We start from the raw sequence: 14,587 nt of genomic DNA, 5'->3' as shown, positions 1-14,587 counted from the left end.
GTAAGGTACACACGCTCAATCTCCTGTCCCCCTCCCCCCAGCGGAGGTGGCCGTCTGCCCAAAGGCCGGAGGTTGTGGTGGTGCGATGCTGCTACTCGTTGTTTTCTCCCCCGGGTGAAATAACTCTCGGCCGGGACCTTGCCCGGGCGTGCTCTCGGGTCTTGGACGCTAGCCGCCGGCACTCGCCGTTTGTCCTTAGCCGCGGACAGCCAGCCTCGCCGGCCCCGCCCCGCGGCTCTGCCTCGGCCAACCAGCGAGCGCCCGGCAGTCCTGCTTGTAGAGAGGCCAGCGCAAGATGGCTGCTGCGTGTCGGAGCGTGAAGGTAACCGGGTCTTCGTCCCTGCTTCTTGCCCCGCTGCACCTGCTGGGACGGCGCGGCCGTAGAACTAGGGGGGAGAGATCGGTGCTGGCAGAAAGGGTTACTCTTATCGAGGCCTGCTATTGCGGCGGTTGGCCTCGGGAGGTGAAGGTCAACTCTCTGGGGCACGTGCATGCGGGGTGTCTGGATGGGCTTCTGGGGGATGAGACACCCAGAGGTCCCATCGTTAAAGTGAGGAGGCACATCTGGGTCAAACCGCAGGGGTGACCAGGAGCCTCCCTCGCAGAAGCCTGGAAAATGGGCAGATGCAAGGGTCGGGGTGGTCTGTACAGTATAGTTGTTGACCGTGCCCCTCTTCACAGGGTCTGGTCGCCGTAATAACCGGTGGAGCCTCGGGCCTCGGCTTGGCCACGGCGGAGCGACTGGTGGGGCAGGGGGCCACTGCTGTACTTCTCGACCTGCCCAACTCGGATGGGGAGACCCAGGCCAAGAAGTTAGGGAAGAACTGCGCCTTTGCCCCAGCGGACGTAAGTGGGATTACCTCACCTCTCCCATGGGGTCCCTTTTCATAAGGGTACCGTCTATGTGGGCAGTGGACCCATCTCCTTTTCCCTTTTGGCCTGAGCCATTTTCAAAACGCCTGCGGTAAGGAATTTCTAAAGCTGGGTTTCACAACGGAGGGGTTGGGAATTGGCCATATCAGAATCTCCTCAAAGAAGTATGTATAGTTTGAAAATGCATATTGTGCCCTGTAATTTTATATTTACAAAGTCAAAAAACTTTTCATGAAACAAACTACAGGAAGTAAAGCTTGACGAAATTATCTTAGCAGGTACGGGTACAAAAAAGCTAGTTTATCTTCATATCAATAATTCTCAAAACTTCTCTGATCCACAGCAGTTGAGAATCTCCAGGGGTATGTGAATTTATCAGAAGAGGGTATGGATTTCAAAAATGTTTTGAAACACTGCTCTGTATTACCTAACATTTTCACCTTTGTCCCACTCTCGAGTTTTCTTTCTCCTGGCCTCTCCCTTGCTTACACAATTCTCTTGTCACTCAAAGAGTGAACCTGCCTTGCCCTCCCCTCCTCAAGATTTAGTGGTATGTGTGTGATGGGAGATGAATACCTTCTCCACTTCTCCCTTTGAAGGTGACCTCAGAGAAGGACGTGCAAGCAGCCCTGACTCTAGCAAAAGAAAAGTTTGGCCGTGTGGATGTGGCAGTCAACTGTGCAGGCATTGCAGTGGCCAGCAAGACATACAACTTAAAGAAGAGCCAGGCCCATACCTTGGAGGACTTTCAGCGAGTTCTCAATGTAAGGCCTTAGAGGTTCTCCAGGGGTAGTAGTAAGAAGTATCTGGCTGTGGGTGTCCCCAAAGCTTTTAGGGGACAAAAGACTGCTTCTGCTTTAGGTCCTACACCATGTCTCTACTGGTCCTCCAGGTGAATCTCATAGGCACCTTCAATGTGATCCGCCTGGTAGCTGGTGAGATGGGCCAGAATGAACCAGACCAGGGAGGCCAACGTGGGGTCATCATCAACACAGCCAGTGTAGCTGCCTTTGAGGGCCAGGTGTGTGAGTAGGGGCAAGGCTTGTGCCTTGGTGACTTGTTGGGGCCCCTTCCCCCTGTGACCTCCACTCCTTCTCCAGGTTGGACAAGCTGCATACTCTGCTTCCAAGGGGGGCATAGTGGGCATGACACTGCCCATTGCTCGGGATCTGGCTCCCATGGGCATCCGGGTGATGACCATTGCTCCAGGTAGACATATCCCCTCCCTGCCACACCTGGGATTGGATGGGATCTGTGGGCAATTGAGAGGGGAAGGTATTTACCATCTAAACAGCAGCAGCCTTCTATCTCTGGGCATAGGGAAGCACCACAAGTAGGGTTAAGGTGAGGAGGGACCAGGTAAATATGAAAGCGAGGGTGGGTCTCTGACTCTGGTTGTCTTGTCTAGGCCTATTTGGCACTCCGCTGTTGACCACCCTCCCAGATAAAGTGCGCAACTTCCTGGCCAGCCAGGTGCCCTTCCCCAGCCGACTGGGTGACTCTGCTGAGTATGCTCATCTGGTACAGGCCATCATCGAGAACCCATTCCTCAATGGAGAGGTCATCCGGCTGGATGGGGCCATCCGCATGCAGCCTTGAAGGGGGAAGGCAGAGAAAACACAGGCTCCTCTGTCCCTCCTCTTCCTGGAGTACTCTACTCCAGCTTGGGAGGAAGCCCAGTAGCCATTTTGTAACCTCTGCCCACCAGTCACCCTTCGTGCCTAATAAAGTCTCTTTCTCACAGGGGAGCGAGCAGCACTGTGTGCTGGGGGAACTGGCATGGGGAAGAAAGGTGGATGGGTGAAGACTCTGACAGGGTTGCATGCTCAGAGCCCAGGGGTGGGGCGGGAAAGGCAGTACCTCACACCTTTTGTGTCCTATTACAACACGTGGCCTTGATTTTAGTGAATAACTTTATTACCTAGGGTCAAAGGTGGGGGTGCTGGCTCAGCTCTCCCACTGGGAAATGGATCATCTTCCTCTCTTGACTCAGCCTCTGTGAGCTTGATTGATGGAGGAGGGAGAGATGACCATCCAGAGCTCAGCGGCTGCTGGTGTTGAATTGCAAGTGATATTGGGCTGTAGGTTGATTGGTGTAGATTATTGAATTCAGATAGAAATCCAGAGGCCTTAGGTGATGGGCTTTCCCTCTCTCCCTGGCCCTTGCCATCCGTCTCCACCCTCCCTTGGCATTCATCCCTGCTGCCACCCCCTAGAACTCACTGGTCTTTTTGCTCCTTAGCCAGCTGCTGGTTGAAGGAGCCTAGTACCCTCCGAAATTCAGCACACAGCTCCCTCTCCTGCTCTTCTAGCTCCATTGCTGCCTGGGCCAAGCACATGGGCTGGCTTTCCCATTTGGTATCCAGTGCTTGTTCGGTCTGGCGCTGTGCCTCCTTTTCATGGTGTTGCACCTCCTGTACTTTCCTGATGGCAGCTCTCTGCTCTAGAATCACGCCCTTCCAGCAATAGGGCAGGACGCTGTGGGGAGCCATAGGGTTTTGGGCGACCTGGGGGTTCTCAGTCAGTAGTTCACTTGTGATCTGGTTTTGGTTCTCCATGAGGTTGTCCTCCTGTTGGTGCTGATGCTCACGGCGCTGCTGCTTAGCCATCTTAGCTACCTGGTGGGGCCCCCGAATGTGAGCATTTGGATGCCCAACCTCAGGGAACTCTCAGTCACAGGGGAGGGGGAGACATGGCCCTACTCTCCTCCATCTCAGGGAGAGAAGGAACAGATACTGCATGGCCTTTGAGTGACTTAAGGTGGGGGAAGGGGTGGAATGGGCAGGGAACTCCCCTGCCCTCTGGAAGCCCTTAGACTAAGAGGCTGGGCAAGGGAGGGCAGTGTTCTGTTCTCAGGTCATCCTGAGTCTGGAGGTGGGGAAGGGGACCGTCTGCCCTAAGAGGGCCCTTGGGTGAAGGGGGAAATCCTCAGGTAGATGAGAGGGCTGGTGTTGATTCGAGAAGGGTTGTGAGGGGAAAGATGTGGCTGAGGTTCCCCAGGACTTTGTTCAGGGGACTGGGGAGAGCCGGGTGCACTGGATGGCTCTGGCCATACGTACCTGGGCCTTGTTGGCGTTGGCCATGGCAGACATTATGGCCTTGTGGCAGCAGTCCTCCAGCTTGGCCAGCTGGGTGGCCTGCAAGTCCACGGCTAGGCGCAGCTGTTCACTGAGCATATCTACACAGAGAAATACGGTCAGGGCACTGTACTGGCTTGCTGCATTTCTGGTTCACTCATTCAGCCATTTGTTCAGCAAGCTTTGTGGATGTATGTGTATGTATGTTTCGGAAGGGGGTAATGTCCTCATTGGAGGGATGTGTGGAAGGAGGTACTCTTTCGAGCCAGGGATAACCAAAGTGACAGCAACAAGAATTTCTCAGGTCCCTCACTGAAAGATGCCTCCAATGGACTGGAGTCTCAATGCAGCTCTGTTGCTTCTGGGCTGTGTGACCTTGGGGAAATCATTTCATCTCTGAGCCTCAGTCTAAGGGCCCTGTGTTAGGTTCTGAGGATACCAATGAATTAGATCCTGTCCTCAGAGAGTTCCTTGTCTAATGGAGGAGATGGATCAAATGTAGATCATCATACCACAATGTGGTAAGGGCAATGACAGAGATGTATGTAGGGCATTAAGAGAGCTTTGGGTGAGAGGAAGGCTTCCAGGAGGAGGTGATCCTTGAAATACATGTTGCATATAGTCAGAAAGGGCAAAGGGCATTCCAGGCTGCAAGCACAGCATGAGCAAATGTATTGAAACTTTGCTTCAATCCAGCCACACCAGTCTCCTTGCTGTTTCTAGAACATGCCAGACGGTCCTGCCTCAGGGATTTGCAATAAACGTTGCTCTTGTCTCATGCTCTTTTGCCTCCCTCAGGTCTTTGCTCAAATGTTACCGCCTCAGTGAGGCCTTCTGTCTCTCATACCTAAAATTGCCACCTGCCTGCCCCCAACATTTATCCTCCTTCTCTGATTTATTTTTCTCCCTAGCATTTGTCACCATCCAATATACCCTACATTTTACTTAATTATTTTTGTCTATTGCCTGTCTCTCTCCTCACTAGAAGGTAACCCTTGTGAAAGCAGGGATTTTTGTCTGTTTTATCCACTACCATGCCCTAGCACCTGCATCAGAGCCTGGCACATAGTGGGTGCTCAGTAAATATTTATCAAATGAATGAAGGAAGCCAAGAAACAGCATGGTCTGTATCTTAAATTACAAATAGTCTGCTCTTCCTAGAGCATAAAATGCAAGTGACTAGGGAGCTCTACAGGGGCCAGACTAAGGACTAAAAACTTGACCCTGAAGGTGGTGGGGAACATGGAAGGATTTTAAGTAAGGGGGTGACACAGATCTGCATTTTAGAAAGCTCCTTTTGGTGGCCAGTATAGAGAACAGTCAGGCTGGTGGGAGACAGTTGATGTAGGGAAGCCATCTTGGAGGCTAAGGCAGTAGGCCAGTGATGGAAAGGATGGAGGGGAAATATATGGAGGTTACATCAGCAGTACTTGATGGATTGGATGAGGGAGTAAGGGAGAAGAAAGACTTGGATGCTTTCCAGGGTCCTGGCTGGGATGACTCCATGCATCGTGTGGCCACCACTGGAACTAGAGGATACAGAATTTAGAGCAGGTTAGGGAGCACTGATGAATTGTTTAGGAAGCTGAGTTGGAGGTGGTCCGCAGGCACCTGGATATCTGATTCTGCAGGTAAAGAGTCCTCAGCACAGAGGTGGCGACATTTTAGCTGAAACCAGAATGAGGACCGAGGGTGCCTGAGGCAAGTATGCAGGGTAAGGAGTGCACCAGGGACAGAGTCTCAAGAAGGAAGAAGTAGAAGGAAGAGGAATCCATAAAGGGCAGACAGGAGGAATGATCGGAGAGCTACAAGCAGAATGTGCTGTCACAGAAGCCAAGGAAGAGAGAGGTTCAAGAAGGAAGATGTGATCATAGTCAAGTGTAGCAAGAAAGTCCCAGTCAAGGAGAAAAGACTGAACAGAGCCTCTTGTACCTGATAACACAAAGGGCATTGATGATTTTAGTAAGAGCAGTGTCAGTGAAGTTGTGTGGGGAGAAATGAGATCTTAGGGGTTGAGGTGTGACTGGAAAGTTCGGAAGGAAAGAGCAAGTGGAAGCAGATTTTTCAGAAAGTATGGTTGTAAAGGAAAACAGCTAGCTCACAGCATCTAGAGGAATCACAGAGTGGAGGGAGACTTTTGTTTTTTTCCTAAGAAGGGTTAGACACAAGCATGCTTACAGCCTTCACAGAAGGGGCCAGTGGAAGGGCAAGTGTTGAGAACCCAGCGGGGAGTACCTAAAGGGAGCACAGCCTGTGTGGGAGGCAGGGGGAATGGGGTCCAGAGCATAGGTTGAGGGGTTGGCTCTGGAGAGGCACAGGGACACAGATTTCAGAGACTGGAGGGCGGGGGAAGGGAGGATAGGGGTGCCTTGTTTCATTTCACTCTTCGTAGCAACCCAGAGAGGAAAGATCAGCCCCATTTTTCAGATGAGGTACAGAGGTGAAGTAAAATGCCCAAGGTTACACAGCCAGCAAGTAGTAAGTTGGGATTTGAATCCGGATCTCTCGAGGAATCAGCCCATGCTCCTTCCATGACATTACACAGACTCTCTCCCAGCATTCTGCTGTCCCTGTTGCCTTGCTCTACCTTCTCGTACACCTGCCTGCTGCCATTGGGCAGCTGGCCCCTGGTTCCACTGCAACTGTTCTGACAAAAATCACCAAATACTCCTAATTTCCAAATCTCATTTTCCAAATCTCATTTTCAAGTCTCATTCTTTTCCTATCTGAACTTCTCTGGGGCATTTGACGTTATTGATGACTCCCTCTTTGAAACTTCTCCCTTGGCCTCTGAGTTCCCAGTTTCTCATGGTGACTGACAGCAAGTGTGGCGTAGCAGTCAAGAGTGCAGGCTCTGGAGCCAGCCTGCCTGAGTTCACTTCCCGCACTTCCCGCCTCCATCACCCACTAGCTGTATGATTTTGGGCAAGTTATTTAACATCTCTGTTCTTCAGTTTCCTCCACCGAAGATAGGGATACTACTAGTACTTGCCTCATAGGGTTGTCGTGAGGATAAAATGAGTTAATACATGGTAGAAAGCTTGACACAGTGTCTGGTATACAGTAAGTGCTCAGCAAAGGTTAGCTCTTCCTTTTGCTACCTGCTCTGCCTAGAATGACCTTTTCTCATTCCCACTCTCTGCCTTGCCGAAATTGTACCCAACTTTCCAAAACTGGTTCCTGACAGCGGGCCTGTGCCAACCCCCTGCCCTGCCTCCTCTCCTTTGTGAGAACTGACCACTCCCATATTGATGTTTCCTCCGTGTCCTGTCTATACTTCTATCACAGTACCGCTCATAGTACCTAACGCAGCGTTAAAGTATAGATATGTGCTGGTAAATGACTTGTGCATGTATCTTTTCCTCTTACTCTACACTGATTTTCTGGAAGGCATGGTTCTGTGGGTTCCTGGAGGGTAGGGTGCCTTTCTTGTTTACATTGGTCAATTGTTCATTCAACAATGATTTATTGAGCTCCTGACACTGTGGCAGACAATGTACTAGGCAACTGGGATATAGGGGTGGAAATGAGATATGTGGTTCATCTTCAGTGAGCTGACATTTTGGGGAAAAGACAGACATTCCACAAATACTTTCAGATACTTAGTTACCTCCGTGATAAGCGGTATAACAGAACAGGGTGCTATAACAGGAGTGGTTTTAAAGGTGAGCAGTGTGAGTAGATAAGAGATGGTCCTTGCCTGTGAAAGGCTTACTCTAATGGAAAAAGGGGACATAGCCACAGATGTCATAATAATATTGATAGTAGCTACTGGTTATTGAGCACTGACGCTTGTGCTTTACTTACAGTATCTCATTTCATTCTCATACGAGCTCTTTGTGGTATGGATTCATTTCCTCATTTTAAAGATAAGGAAACTGAAGCACAGAGAGGAAAATTCATTTGCCCAAACCAGCTAGTAAGCAGCAGAGCCATTAGGTTTGTCTTCACTGTGCTGCCTCCAGGTAATGGAGTGCCAGGCTGATTGGGGATCAGTGGCTATACTGTCAGTTGATGAAGGAAGTCAGGGAGGTTGGGGCCTGCTCAGTCTAACCTTTCAGCATCAGCCCCTATGGGTAACTGGACCTCCCCACACAGTTCTGGTCTTCTGGGCGCTGTATCCAGCTCAGGATGACTCCCCACTAGGCCTCAGGTCACAGCCTGGAGGGCCCCGCTGCTTACCTGCACAGTTCTCCTCAACTCTGGCTTGCTGTTGCTCTTGCAGCGGCTTCTCCAGGCTGTGCATGAACTCTTCCTGCTGCATTCTCAGGCATATGGCCCTGTCCAAATCTTCCCCAGAGAAGCACTGCAGGCTGGTTGGGCCCCAGTGGGGATCATTGTCACCAAGATGAGCTGCAAACTCCCTCCAGAGTCGGTCTGAATCCCAAAAGTCAAGTTCACGCCTTTTCTTGAGCTGCTGCTTCTGCTTCCGAAACTTGCATTTTCTTGGCCAGCCGACCTGTCCGTTCTGCCTGTTCCTTCTGTAGTATCTGAGCCACCACATCATATTGCACCTGGTTGGTACCTGGGGGTGGTGGGTAGGGGCATGGAGAAGGCCCCACGGGAGGGACAGAGCCCACTCAGCACAGCCACTGTTCCCAAAGGTCAATCTGGTTTGTCTTACCACACCCCAGGCCTCAGGCCCCACTCCGAAGCAGAACTGCCCTGCCTTATCCCACTCGGCCCTTGCTTTTCTTCTTTGGCTGGCCCCTGGCCTTGGGCTTTTACCATAAGCTGCCACCTTGCTCTGCTTTTTTGCCTTCCTAAGCTTTTTCTCTTCCACCTGGCTGTTCAGGGCTTCAGCATCCACCTGATCCCAAAGAAATGAGTTAAATCAAGGTACGGGCCCAGCAGTGGGCCTCGAATGCTCTAACATAGACTGCTCAGAATTTACCTGCTTCAAAATCCTCCTATAGGATCCCCAGTACCTACTGGATAATGTTCTACCATCTCAGCATGGTTTGTAAGTCCCTCAGTGGTCTAGCCTCTTCCTCTGTCTCCAGCCTCATCTCACCCTCTTCCCCTCTCCCACCCTCAGAAGCTCTGCTTACAGTTCCCTGCACATCTTAGGCTGTTTCATACTGATAGCCTTTGCTCCAGCATCTCCCTCCACTTGGAACACTCTTTCCTCCCCTCTTTACCCAAACTCCTATTCATCCCTTAAGACCAGCTCAGACTTCACTTTCCTGACCCCTCCAGCAGGTGCTACTCCCATAGAATCTAGGGCCCACTGCCCACACTATAATGAAGTTTGCCTCTATTGATTATCTCCTACACCAGACTATGAGCCTGCTAAGGGCAGAGACTGGGCCTTAGTCAGCTTTGTATCCCTACTGCCCAACCCAGTGCTTGGCACAGAGCAGGCCCTGAGGAAACGCTTACCAACTAGATCTCAGTCACACCACTCATCCACCCAGCCAGCAATCTATTTTTTCTTAAACTATCAATATTTTCTCTTTATTTTGATTATAATTCATTTAAAACGTTTCAAAATAGTGCAAAAGGGAATACAGTTTAGTGAACAGTAAGTGTCCCTCCCATCTCTGTCCCTCAGGCTGGTTAACAGTTTCTTTCTTTTAAATATATTTATTTATTTTCTTATTTATTTGGCTGCACTGGGTCTTAGTTGCAGCACGCAGGATCTTCGTTGCAGTATATGGGATCTTTTAGTTGTGGCATGTGGGATCTATTTCCTTGACCAGGGATCGAACCCCGGCCCCCTGCATTGGGAGCACAGAGTCTTAGCCACTGGACCACCAGGGAACAGTTAACAGTTTCTTATGTAGCCTTCCAGAAAGTTTAGGCATATGCATGCAATACCAAATATTCTTTTTTCTTTTTTAATATATATATTTATTTATTTATTTATTTATGGCTGACAAAATATTGGCTATTGGGTCTTCGTTGCTGGGCGTGAGCTTTCTCTAGTTATGGCGAGTGGGGGCTACTCTTCATTGCACCTTGTTGTGGAGCATGGGCTCTAGAGCACAGGCTCAGTAGCTGTGGCTCGTGGGCTTAGTTGCTCCGCGGCATGTGGGATCTTCCCGGATCAGAGCTCAAACCCGTGTCCTCTGCATTGGCAGGCAGATTCTTAACCACTGCGCCACCAGGGAAGCCCCCAAATATTCTTTATAGACTTCTTTCGGCTCCATTTGCCTGCCTCTTGAGAACCAGGCCACTTGGCCCAGAGCTGACTGGAGAAGTCAGCTGTCACTGGCTCCTCTAACCCCAGTCTCTTCCCCTGCACCCCCAGTCCCCTTTCCCAGGCTCTTCCCACACGTGGGGGTGAGTACCTTTTCACCCTTCTCCTTCCTTTCTAGCCCTACAGTCTGCTTGAATCAGGGAGGGGCTGTGATGGGCACTGCTATGTTCCTCTCCAGGTGTAAGAGTGAGGTGGCCCCTGGTCCAGAGAAAGTCCCTGCTGCCCACTCACCCGCATTTCTCTGGTCCACACATTGAAGAATTGGCTCTGTTGCTCCTTTTCTTGATTTCTTCTAGCCTCTATGGCTGCCACCTCCTTGAGATCTGGTGGTGGGTCTACCTTATATATCTGGAGCAAGAGTGAGGTGAATGGCCAATCAGTGCTAACCATCCTCCTTGACTACACCCCCACCCCCATTCCATTCTCCCCACAGTATCTTACCAGTTATTGATTCCTACTGATTTTACTTCCTGACATATTTCATATCTGTGTTCTCCATCTCTGCTGTCACCACCCTAATTCAGGCCTCACAAGCTGGTGCCAGACAGTATTCCCAGGAGCCTCACTGGCCTCCCTTGCTCTAGTGTTATGCTCTCTACCTCTTTCTCTGCCTTGGCTACCAAAGTGATTTTTCTGAAAGCAAATCTGACCATGGCATGCCTCAGCTTAAAACCCTTAAAAGCAGCTTTAAAGCAAATGGTTCCCCAGTGTTTACAAGATCAAGTCCAACCCCCTTTGCCAGATTTATGAGTCTTCATGATCTGACCCCTGCTCACCTTTCCAAGTCTCCAACTCATTTACAACATCCCTTTTACATTATGTTCTACTTAGTTTTCCCCGTTTCAGTAAATGCCACCACCACTCCCCCTTTATTTTTATTACTTATTCTCCAGTCAAATGAAAGGCTAGAGGGCTTAAATTTGCCTGTGTTCCTTCATATTTTGGGAGGCCCAGTTTTGGCACGTGAGCCAGCCAAAGCCACAGCCCAAACCACTTCTGCTAACTTAAATCTGATCATGTCTTGCACCTGTTTAAAATCCTCCACTGGCTTCCTACTGCACTTACAATCAGATCCAAACTCCTTACTGTGGGCTTTCAAGATCTGGTTCCTGCACACCTCTCCAGTTCATCTCATGCCTCCCTATCCCTTGCTTATGGTGCTCCAGGCACACTGGCTTCCTATCAAGTCCTCCAACACTACAACTGTTCCCACCTCAGGGCCTTTGTACACCATGTTCCTTTGTTTGGAACACCATTCTTCAACTCCTCGTATAACTAGTTCCGGTCTCTCTCTCTCTCTCTCTCTTTTAACCATTTTGTAACTAAAATATTTGATGTATACAGGAGAATATATATATAAGCCATATGTAAGTTAGGAAGCATGATAAAAGAGACCCATGAACCAACTCCCCAACTTAAGAAATAGTGAATGATCAATACTATTGAAGGGTCTTATGTCTCTCCTCCCTCATCCTTACCCTAAGAGATAACCACTATCCAAAATGTTACTATTCCCTTACTAATATGCATTAATGTACTGTGTGTGCGTAACTCCCTGAACAATATTTTAAAACATTTTCTTGTCTCAGAATTTTATGGAGTATCACACAGTATGCATTCTTCTGCATCTTGCTTTTTTCACCCATGTTCATTCTATCATTTAACAAATATTTATGGAGTACCTACTGTCAGATGATCCTTTAAGCATTTGGGAGACATCAAGGAGCAAAAGTGACAAAAATCTGAGTCCTTGTGAAAGTTACTTTCTAGTGGGGAGTACATTAAATAGTTTGTAAAAAGATAATAAGAGCTTCAGGAAAAAATATAGAGCAGGATAAGGGGAATTGGAAGTGCCAAGGACGTGGGGGGCATGTTGCAATTTTAAATATGGACGTCAGGGGAGGCATAACTGAGAAGGTAATATTTGAGCAAATACTTGAAGAAGGTGAGAGAGTCTCCTATGCAGATAACTAGGAGAGCACTGCAGGCCGAGGGAACAAGTGCAAAGGCCTTAAGGTGGACAGAAGAGGCACACGTTCAAGGGGACAGCAGGGAGGCAAGGAGGAGTGGGAAATGACATTAGAGAGATTGGGTGGGGGGGGTGCAGAGCATGTAGGACTTTATAGACCATTGTAAAGGCTGCGGCTTCTATTCTGAGAGAAATGGGCAGCCATTGGAGGATTTTGAGCAGTGAGAGTGATGTGTCCTGTCTTTGATTTTTAAAGGATCTCTCTGGCTGCTCTGTTAAGAAGAGACTGGAGGGGAGGGGAGGCAAGACTAGAGGCAGGGAGACCAGACAGGAGGCTATTACAGTCGTTCAGGCAAGGGATGATGATGACTCACACCAGGTTGGTAGCAGCGGATGTAGCAAGAAGTGGTCAGATTCTGGATATATTTTGAAGGCAGAGCCAACAGGACTTCCTGATGGGTTGGATGTGCTGTGAGAGAGCAGTGTTAAGAATGACTTGAAGGATTTTGGCTGGGGCAGTCAGAGGAGTTGCTATCAACTGAATAGTCTGTGTGGGGAGAACAGAATGGGATGAGGATCTGGAGATCAGTTTCGAAGTGTTGAGTTTGAGAGGTCGATTAGATACCCACTGATAGCATACATATAGTATGGTAAATTTTGTTATTGTTCAAAAAGATTTGCTGTTGGGAATTCCCTGGTGGTCCAGTGGTTAGGACTCTGTGCTTCCACTGCATGGGACACAGGTTAGATCCCTTGTTCCCTCGTTGGGGAATTAAGATCCCAGAAGCCCCATGTGGCCAAAAAAAAAAAAAAAATTGCTGTTCCTCCTTACAGAAGGATTCTATATCCTTATCTTATTGTCCTCAAGGTTAGCCACATGATCTGCTTTGCCCTCTGCAATGTGAGAATTGACATGTGCCATTCCCAAGCAGAACTAAGAGCCATTACATTATAGCCACTTTCTCTCTTCACTCTCTGCTGTGGGACCTGGGCAATGTCCCAGGTGAGCGCTGCCCCTTCAGCCTCAGTCCTGGAGTGATGACAGAACAGAGATGTAGCCAACCCACAGTGGACAAGAAGCAGGAGTGAGAAATCTTTGTTTTTATGAACTGCTGAGACTTAAAAAAACATTTTTTAAGAGTTTATCTGAGCAAAATACAAACCGGGCAGTGCCAAACCAGAAGTGGTTAAGAAGAGTTCAGGGAAAGATCTTTAAAGAGAAGAGATGGAAAGGAAGGAAATTATTTGATTGGCTATAGCTGAAGCACTTGCTTTATTTGAGAAAGCCTAGGTGGCTGTTTGGATTGGTTGTCCTTAGGTTTTTTTTTTTTAAACAGTTTTTTAAAAATAATTTTATTATTCTGCTTCTGTATAGCAAGACCTTACCTAACTGGAATTTAGTTAACCAGCAACCTCACCCACCTATAACATAGCTTGAAACTAAAAATAAACAAAAATAGATCACTTAAGGCTTTCTCAGGGCCTCTGTCAGAAACAATTTGTTCTTATGTAGCACATATTTTTACTAAGCTTTATATAGCCTATGATTTTATTTTTTCTTTTTTTATTGTCATCACAGTTAACATTTACTGAGCATTTACTGTAAATGTGCAATTATAAGCATGTTGTATTAGTAACTCATTTATTAGGTTGCACCATATAAAAATGCTGATATTTGACCTACTAGTATTCTTCTTAATATTTCTATGAAGTAGATATTATTTTTTTCCACAACTCACACACACACACACACGTTTAAACAGTTTTTTAAAGGTTACTTTCCATTTACAGTTATCACAAAATATTGGCTATATTCCCCATGTTGTACAATACATCCTTGAGCCTATCTTACACCCAGTAGTTTGTACCTCCCACTCTCTCACCCCTATATTGCCCCTACCCCCTCACTGGTAACCACTAGTTTGTTCTCAATGTCTGTAAGTCTGCTTCTTTTATGTCATATTTACTAGTTTGTTGTATTTATTAGCTTCCACATATAGCTGCTGAGATTTTGAGGTTGTTTGTCACCTCAGCATAATTTAGCCCATCCTGACTGATATAAGGAATTTAAAGCTATGAGGCAGTGAGAGATCTCTAAGGGACTGTAGATAGTTAAGAATGCCTCAGGGGAGACAGGGAGAGGAGGAGCCAGCACTGGAGGCTAAGGAGTGGCCAGTGAGGTGGGAGAAAAAATGGGAATGCCTGAGAAGCCAAGTGAAGAAAGTGCTTTTGGGAGGAGAGAGTGGGCAACTGATGATGGGTTAAGTAGGACGAAGACTGAGAACTGACTAATTTGAAGGGGAGGGTTGCTGATGACCTTGATTAGAACATTTTTGCTGGGGCCTGACTGAACTGGGTTCAAGAGAGACTAGGACTCTAGTCAAACAACCCAGCAGCACAAACAGCCCAGTTTATTTATTTTTTAATTGCAAGAGGAAAAGAGAAAGGACTTGTAGATTAAAAGAG

At 48.2% G+C, this 14,587-nt stretch overlaps 2 protein-coding genes across 2 annotated transcripts; one reads left to right on the top strand and one right to left on the bottom strand.

The window, feature by feature from the left end:
* Positions 1-269: 269 nt before the first annotated feature.
* Positions 270-2,621, top strand: HSD17B10 (hydroxysteroid 17-beta dehydrogenase 10). The gene is made up of 6 exons (XM_029241306.1): positions 270-322; positions 682-846; positions 1,473-1,637; positions 1,766-1,894; positions 1,974-2,082; positions 2,282-2,621. Exons 1-6 carry the CDS (start codon positions 296-298, stop codon positions 2,470-2,472), a joined length of 786 nt encoding a protein of 261 aa, XP_029097139.1. The 5' UTR covers positions 270-295; the 3' UTR covers positions 2,473-2,621.
* Positions 2,622-2,747: 126 nt separating this feature from the next.
* On the bottom strand, positions 2,748-13,771 carry RIBC1 (RIB43A domain with coiled-coils 1). The gene is given in 7 exon segments (XM_029241307.1): positions 2,748-3,002; positions 3,097-3,491; positions 3,933-4,051; positions 8,133-8,386; positions 8,388-8,475; positions 8,679-8,760; positions 10,384-13,771. Coding segments are annotated over 7 exon segments (1,185 nt in total). The 5' UTR covers positions 10,543-13,771; the 3' UTR covers positions 2,748-2,914.
* Between the last annotated feature and the right edge of the window lie 816 nt (positions 13,772-14,587).

Source organism: Monodon monoceros, unplaced genomic scaffold (assembly GCF_005190385.1).
Source record: "Monodon monoceros isolate NGI ecotype Baffin Bay Population unplaced genomic scaffold, NGI_Narwhal_1 Super_Scaffold_22, whole genome shotgun sequence".
NCBI lineage: Eukaryota > Metazoa > Chordata > Mammalia > Artiodactyla > Monodontidae > Monodon > Monodon monoceros.
This window is presented reverse-complemented; position numbering and strand designations above follow the sequence as displayed.